The sequence below is a fragment of the Chaetura pelagica genome, unplaced genomic scaffold (genome assembly GCF_000747805.2).
Source record: "Chaetura pelagica isolate M959 unplaced genomic scaffold, ChaPel_1.0 scaffold248, whole genome shotgun sequence".
Lineage (NCBI taxonomy): Eukaryota > Metazoa > Chordata > Aves > Apodiformes > Apodidae > Chaetura > Chaetura pelagica.
The window spans coordinates 785581-794443 of NW_009954309.1; the positions used below are offsets into that span (position 1 = coordinate 785581).

General features: G+C 40.6%; 1 protein-coding gene across 1 annotated transcript in view; it reads left to right on the top strand.

Moving 5' to 3' along the window:
* The first annotated feature begins 8227 nt into the window (after positions 1-8227).
* The window catches only part of LOC104394393 (pancreatic lipase-related protein 2-like), a 16209-nt gene continuing 15573 nt past the window's right edge, over positions 8228-8863 (top strand). The window contains exon 1 of the mRNA XM_010003979.1: positions 8228-8558. Coding sequence (XP_010002281.1) covers positions 8228-8558 — 331 coding nt within the window. The remainder of the gene's footprint in view (positions 8559-8863) is intronic.

An 8863-nucleotide genomic window follows, 5' to 3' on the forward strand; every position in this document is an offset into this window, starting at 1 on the left:
CTGCTTCAAGCAAAGGCTCCCAGGAACACCAGTAATGGAAATTAGTAATAAAAGTAAAGTACATTCCCAGTGTTATGATCTTATATGCTTAATATATCCTTCCTCGAAACATCTTTTGGCAAAAGCATCATTTTCAACCATCAGACGCCCTCTTACCTGAACACAAGAAATTAGTTTGCACTACATGAAGTGTGTTTTCAAGTCATCTCTTGATCTAAAATGCAAGTGGAAAAGGGATGTTCCCAGTAATTTACTCTCAATTTTACTGATCAAATGTCTGCATATATCAGTATAATGGGATTAACTAATGAGACAAGCTAATAACTAATGCATTGTTTAGAGACTATACTATTTTAAGGCAATAATGAACTAGTGGTGCTATGAAAGCTGGGTTTTTTTCTTTACATGTAAAGGCTGGGGCAGACAGTGGTGGGCTGTACAGCTTTCTTCCCAGCTGACTGCAATGTAGTCCAGTTTCTGTCTCCCTGTGCTCTGGAGGTCCCTTTGTGAAGGGGTGGGGGGCTGCATGTTGGGTCACAGCCCTGTATATAAAGAGCATTGCCAGAGCACAGACCCCAGCCTGAGAATCAGAAAGCATTCCTGTGGCAGGTAAACTTGATGAATCATTATGTATAATTAGGGATCAGATTGTCCTCACAAATCATCTGAAACTACAAGTTCAGGAGCTGACATTCAGACACCAAACTTGGTAATTTTGGAAAGACACCTCAACTATTCAGGGAGCCCAGTAATAAGACAAGCCCCTTTTTCTGTTCAGAAAGTAATTGTTCTTTTGAGACGTACTATCCTTCTTTACCAATTTTCTGAATATATTGCATCAATTTGAGGTATGTGACAGTTTACAGCACCGGCAGAGCTCAGGGCTGGCTCCCCTTGCTCTTCCAGTAACCCAGGCGTTACTCCTCTGCAGTTCACTGTACTGAAGTTACTAATTGTTAGCACCTTTTCTTCGTGGGCAGAGCATGAGGGATGTTTCATTAATGATAGAAATCCATTTATCTTAGAACAGAATACCAAACATGCCATGAGTTCTTTAGCCATTGTGAGCACCAGTCTTTCATGTGCTCCTTGCAGATGGGAGGGCTGTAATTGCTCGTTGGGTCCCAGAGCTCCCTGTAATCAGCATTTACATAATGGAGAGAAGGATTATGTAAATCTTGAAAACTCATACACCTAACACTTGGCCTCTGTCTGCAGATTCTGTAGTTGGCTGAAGACAGGTCCCTCTTTTTATCCCTTCAGTTAATTCTTTTCAATGGCATAAAAAATAATTTAATGTAGAGAATAATTTACTTTATTAAATTTCACGAGCTTGTAAATTATTACTACAGGATATAAGAAAAGTTTCAATGAGGAAATCCTACTGGGATAAAAGGCGCAGCAGAGAAAATCTATGAAGGCAAAGCCAAGAACTTCTGAAGTGTCATTTCCACTATATTTTAGATGTCATGCCAGTGAATGCACCTCCGGTTTATTGTATTTTAGCAACAGTGTTATATTAAAAAGCCTAAAAAGGCCTTTAACTTCTTTATTGCCTTCATTTTTTTATAAATTGCAAATTAAAAAAAATAAATTTTAAACTTAATATCACAGATATAATTATTACTTCAAGAAGTGAGAGCAGATAGATGAAGGCCACGAAAAACAATCCCTTTGAAGTCTGTTTTCCAGGCTAGCAGGAAGTCTTCCAGAGAAGGAAAAGAGCTTGTTTTCTCAGAACCTATGAATCTGCCAGCAAAGGGGATGGCCTTTGACTTCTTGTCCAAATGCTCCATTTTCTGGGCCCAAGCCCTGACACTTGTGAGATCACAGGGCTCAGGGTCCCAGCAGCTGCAGGTGACGTTTCTGCCTTGAAAACCCTTACTTTTTATCACTTCTGGTGCAGGCTCTCAGTGGTGTTCCTATAACCAGTAGGCATGAGGACTTTGAAAACCACTGGCTCCCAAACTTGACTTGCCTGGCTGGTGGCACAATCTCCTCCCCAGTGAGTGCTCGAGGCTCAGGGAGGGAAATCTTCCCTTTGCCTGGACACAGACTCAGTCCAGCATGTTTGCTTCATACAATCTCAGGATCATAGAATGGTTTGGATTGTAAGAGACCTTAAAGATCATCTAGTCCCAACCCCCAGCACAGGCAGGGACACCTCCCACTGGACCAGGTTGCTCGGAGCCCCATCCAGCCTGGTCCTGAACACTTCCAGGGAGGGGTTTCCACCGACTTCTCTGGGCATTCATGCTGCCTATGAATAACAGATCACACTGAGACTATGTGCCTGGCACAGTAAACCGTGCAGTGAAACACTGCAGCTGAGCAAGATAAAGTAGCTTGTCTCAGTGGTGGCAGTGGTCCTGATGACTCTGGCAAAGGCTGCAATTAAACTCCTAAATTCTCAGGGTTTATCCTGGGGGCAGCACAGGCGTCATTTGGCTCCTGCCTCTTGTGACTGTTGATAATTCTAGCTTTGAGCTTTAGATGTTTTACATTAATCTCAAGCAACTCGAACTGTAGTCTGACTGGTAGCAACAGAAAGCAGATGATGGTTGTTTAAAACCTGCTGTGTACATACATTGTCTACCACTAACATTTCAAATGACAAGAATAATCAGTGCTGCCTCCTTTGCATATACCAGTGTTGCTCTAATCAGTCCACAGTGTGTCCATACTGGAGTCCCAGTGTCCTGTCTCCTGGAAAGGAGACAAGAATGCACACAGGCACAGTGCAGAGCACATCTAATGTGATCAACATATCTGGGAAGCTTGTGCCAGCTTCTCACACACAAACTACAATGCATCTGGGACTGAGCAGGACTAATGGCCTAGAAGCCTTGATTTGCCACTGGAAGATTTTATCCTTCTGCTAGATAATTTTAGGAGGATATCTAAATTGCCATTTATTTTTATAAAATTAGTCTGTTAAATAAACCCAAAACAGTCACAGATCCATGAAAAGCCAAGGCCAGCATGCTGCAATCATTTACAAGTGGTATGTTCACGAACCATCTGACTGGTTCTCAGAAGCCTGAAGCCTACTCAGAAACCAGCCCTAAAGCTTTTCACTCTCCAGTTCTTCACACTTTGCATTTAGTGCCCATCCAGTAACAGATCACTGAAATACTACCAAAATCTGACATATTTTTCAAACATCTGTAAGCACCTCAAATACAAACCACAACTATATATACATCCCAGAAAAAATACTGCAATGCTGGCTCCTACCCTGGCTTAATGAAAACAATGCCAATTAACTTCAGTTGACTTAAAAAGAGGCTGGGTTGGACTCACATTATGAAATACTCCAGTAAAACTTCTCAGGTCCAATTGGTGTGGTAATGCCTTCATGTGTTGCATGCTGTACTGATTGCAACATCCCACTCCCACATTCCTTGGGCCCTAAATGACACTGTGCTATGCAACCCTGCCTTGTAACTCTCCTTTGGGGTAGCCATTCAAAGCATTTTCTCTGTTGCTTGTGACTGTTTTCTTCACAAGTTTCCAGAAAAATCTGTTATTCCTGAATTCAGAGCCAAAAGGCTTAAAGCTGAAATGGTGATGCTCAATTTTTCTGAAGTTGTATTGAACATGATACTGTTTTAGCTGGCCTGCAGAATGAAAGGATGCTATCCTGTAGCTTTTACATTACTTCATTTAGAGACTGACGCTATAAATTAGTTCCTTTTCTTCATAGTCTACCCTGTATTGCTGGCCCCTCTAATGAGTCTTGAGAGACCTTCCAAAACCAGTGGAGAGCAGAGGAAGTGCTTCACTAAAGCCTGATTTAATGCCAATAGTGGCCCACATTCTCTGAGCATACTAAAAAGCCAAACTGACTGAACAAACAGAAGTCTTCAAAAGCAAAATGAAGAAGGCTTCCTGCTAACAGGCAGTCTTGTGCCACAAGCAAATATTACAAAAGGTTATTCCCTGTGTCAATCATCCCTTTGTGCTGGGAATGGTGAAGCTGGTGAGAGGCACCAAGCAGACCTCAGGAGCCATCCATGTGCAGCTTCTCCTGTTGGCCCCCTCCATGGGTCCTTCTGGGGAAGAAATCTATAGATCATGTGCCTCAGGTGCATAGCTCCAAATTCCAAACAGACAAGACACAAATCAGGGACAAACACAAACCCATGGTGCAGGCTGCAAGCGTAGAGATGGTCCAGAAACAATCCAGTTTAACCACAAGTTGTTAAAAACCTAAAGATAGTCACACAAACACAACAGCACCTTGATGGAAACCTCCTGTCCTCAAGTGCAGTTAAAGGAAGAGTGATGGAACAGAACCTGCTCTTGTAAAATAACAACCAAACCCACATGAACCAGGCCGTGTATCACATCAAAGGCTCCATGTGAAACCACTTAATCATTTAATAGGCGTTTCCATTCAAGAGCAGCTAACAGCTTGTATAAATCAACATCATTCTACCGACCTTATCAGACATTTTTAAACATGGAGCATCCTGTTCTGACAATTAGTGTCATGTAATGGTTTGAGAAAAATGAGATGCAACGGTATTAAAAACCTGATTAAGACTGAAATATAGATGAAATCTGGTGAGGGGCTAGAATACATAGAACATCTGTCTCTATCTTTAATCTTATCTTTCAGAAATAAATACATAAGATAATTTTAGCCACATGTAGAAAATAATTCACCCATCCCACAAGATGATGTTACTTTTTTAATATAAAATGTCTTCAATTTCAGACAGAAGCAGCTACTAAAAAACCCCACCAAAATACAGTGCTTCTAAAGATACAGTGTTTCAGTAATTATGCTACCAGATTTGAATTTGTACCAATTATGTCATAAAGGATGACTTCCTATTTCACTAATTATCCCCAATTTTAATTAACACAATCAAAAATCCAGAAATATAAAATAAAAGGCCTTCAGTTAGAGTTTCTACCTCATCACTTCATGTAGTCTTTAAACTATATAACATAATTCATCATGATAAATTACAATTCATTTACCACAGCCTTCTGCCAGGCTGTGGAAAACAGCTATGATTAGAACCTTTATTCCACGCTTTTCCATTAATCTGTGAAATCCATTTTATATGGTATTTAATGGTCTTTTCTAAGAACAATTTCTGACTTTTCCAAAGTTTAAAACCAAGAATTTTATGCTGGGTGGCTGATGAGAAAAAAAAAAAAAAAGACAATTTGTCAGGAAAACATCCAAAAGTGTATTAATTTAATTATTTATTTATGTTGCAGTGTAGTTATGTAATTTACATCTTGAAATTTAGATCAACACACATGATGTCTGTAAGCCCTGAAATACCTTGCTGGAGGAGATTTAAAATGACCTATTTATCTCCCAAGCTTCACTCATCTTCTCAGGAGCATCAGTGTTAACCAAACTGGAAGGCTCTCTGCTTCCTGAACAGAAAGGTAAGCAGGGAACAGAAGGGTGGTTAAAGAACCTCTTTACTATAATTACAGGAACAAAACATTGTCAGGAGAATTGCTGATCAAATCTCATGGTATCTCCAGGCTCACCTCAAGAAGTAAAAGAAAGAAACAGGCACTTCCATGGGAGGTAAGAATAAGTCACACAACAGCTGTTAGTTTAAACACTATTTAAATACAAAGCAAACAGAACTTGACATTTGGTGCTCTCTCCCTAGCTAAGAAGTATTTTATTCTTTGAGTGATTCCATTGGGATTGGCATCAATAAAAGTATTAGAAGCTGCTTCATAATGAAGGAACAAAAGATAAAAAGAATAATAATCCCTTCATATCTATTTCGGCAGACTGGAAAGAATAGAAAAATATTTGCTGGTATTTCAGGGTTTTTTAATCCAAAGTGTTACTCCCTGAGGGAGGGTCTTGCAACTGATGTGCAGGAAAAGGTGACCTTTACATTACTGTTACCATTGATAATAAAAACCATTCATACACTACCCAAAACTGAATTACACAGCCTGCCATGTGCAGGGGTAGGTATATAGGTAGGCTTCAATAAAGTTTTCTGGTAGGTTTCTGCCCAGAAAGTTTACTCTCCAGGCTAAAACATGACAAGTGGTTGCAATTAAAATTGAAGGAAAAAGGAAAAAAAAAAAAAATGTATAGCATGAACAGCTCTGCACAATAACTCAAATGAATTATCCCTATTAGTCTTGATTTTTATCATAACATGTTTTATGTGCCATACCTCCCCATGTCAGTTCCTCTCTTAAAGATCTTGCTATAGAAGGGAGCTTTTTGGAGAGACTACACAAAGCTGTGTGTGAGCTACAGCAAGAATTTCACCTTTGTCCACTTTTTCCCTCAAGAAAATACAAATTCATTGACAAAACTGCAGGATAGAAGGAATTTTCCTTACTGTTTTTGGTAATGAAGGACAAAAGACTAATACTCATCTACCCCAGCAGAATGGAATAAAGTAATTTTCCCTCCTCCTGTGGCATATAAGGGAAAAAGAGATAGGGATATGAATGTGGTCTATAAAATTAAGAGGATCAGAGAGAAGGAAAATACAAAATTACTTGTTCATGTTGAAGCTGGCAGTTTCACACCTCCAAACAAAAAAAGGGAGGTGATTCTTCTTCCAGTGGCATTGTTAAAACATGCAGCTGCTTGATACAGAATGCTGGAAGTGTGCACAAGTTCAAGGACAGCTGGGACAAGTTCATGGAAGAGAAATTCTCAAAAATTCTAAGGGATGGAAAGTCAGCACTTAGGGGCTTGCTACATCCTGCATGGGTCCCAAATAATACTGATGTAGTTAACCCCATTAAAGTGAGAAGTTTTCTAGAAGCTGACCCAGAAGTGCTGACACCTAACAATGCTGCTGAGCTACAGGCTTTCCTGGTATTAGTACACCAGCCTAGAAAACCCATTTCATGCTTGTCTGCTGGAGTAAATCCTCTGACTAATTCATTACAAAAGTAAGATGCCCTGCTCTCCCCATAACCTTCTCTTAAACACTGGAGGAGAGCTGCAGTGCCTCCCTGGCTGCTGAAAGGCAGAATGAATGTCACTAAACGATCACTTCATGTCTTCTGAGAAAAGCCTGGGGAAGTTAAGGTCCAGCTGATGCTCTACACTAGCTGGAATGTTGATTTGTAGGAATAGCCCAGTACACATTTGCATCTAGAACAGCAGACAATGTCATAATAGATAAAACCAAAAGTCCTTAAGTATCTTGTTGTTCTAAGTTAAACCTGACAAAGTTGCTGAATCATGCCAGTGATCTGAAATCTCTACCACCAGACTGCTGTTGAAGTCCATGTTGCAGCAGGGGAGTTGAGGTATAGACTATAAATCCAGATTCTAGAAAGGCTTCCTAATGTAATGGGTAATTCTGGTTTCTTGATCTCCCCAGAAAGCATATGCACCAAAATGTTTTCTGTAGGTAAAATGTATTAATCCAAATTAGGAAGGATAATATATTGAATCAACTAAGTAAATTGAAGTTTGGGTGACCTGCTTCTGTAGTAAACTCTGCTTCTGAAGTGGGAAGAAATTGTGAGGATAGAATAAAGTGAGGTTTTAGTCCAGTATTATATATAATAAAATTAAATCTGAAGCAAGTAATGTAGATTAGATATTCATTTTCTGTGGGGCCCTGAAATTCTGGTGAATCAGCCTTTCTGAGTTTGTCTGTAAATGCTTAGATGTACACAAAAACAATCATCCACTCCTTTTGAATGTGATACTACATCACAGCTCTGAGCATCTGATCACCAGATCTGTAGTATCATAGCTCTGAGCACTTGCAACTAGCACTGAATCCAGTTTGGGCTGGGATGAGCAAGGATAACTTGGAAGCAGATTTCTTTATTTTTTTAGTGTTTCTTCTAGCCACTTCTTCCAAACACCTGGTCAGGTTTTTTGTTTGCTGAATTCTACAGGTGACTGGTTAAGTGAGCCATTTGCACCCTGACAATGTTCTTTAATGATGTGAGCAGAAGATAACTCAAAGATAAATTTGAAAATTTTGCTGAGGACTGTGAATTATTTAAGGCAAGAATCAGCTCAGGGAAGGATGGGTTTACTATCAAAACTCAGGAGTAGGACCCAAAAGACTGGGGCTCTGCTACAGCCTTTTGGTTTGATGCCAAGTCACTTGAGTCCCAACTCAGCATTGCACTAAGACAATGGCAAGAGCCTTGTTCCTGATCCCGAGGGGCTGCGGTTGCTCAGTGTTTACATTACACTTCCCTGTTCTTTTTAGCTTTACAAATAAATTACCTGTGGATGACAATAACACTCCATCTGGAACTTTGCATTAAAGAGGTGGAGTCACGCAGCAACTGGCCTGACCTGGTTTGTGTTATCACAGAGGAAGTACACCTGACACATGGAGAGATCAAGGAGATCTCTCTTGGTACAACCCAGTGGAGTCACAGATGCAGCTGGGAAGCCCAGAGTTGTGTAGCAGCAGTGGGTGAGTGTCCCACCACTACGTGTCCTCACGTGGAGCATCGGGAGCATCGTTGTCCTGCTTCCTTCCAGGCTCCTCAGGGGCTTCTTCAAGACTTGCTGCAATCAGCAGAGAGGTGGACCAAAGAACTTCCTCTGAGCCAAGGTAAAACGGGACACGTTGGAGGCAAGAACATCTAAGAAGTTAAATTAGGTGGATCGTGATAAGGTATGAGGTATTTGGTGAGTGGCTAGAGGAGATGGAAGCAGGACATCCTTGAACCTGCAGTGGGTTTCACAGAGATTAACTCTTTGCTCCTAACAACGTATTAGTGACTTAAGGGGACTGGGGTGGGGAGGGGATGCAGGACTCTGCCTGTCCTCTGCAGGACTCATGGGAGCATCAGGGCTGATAACAGAGTTTTCTAAAAATCATCTTCTTTCATTTGAAGAGATGTTACTAAGAGTAGT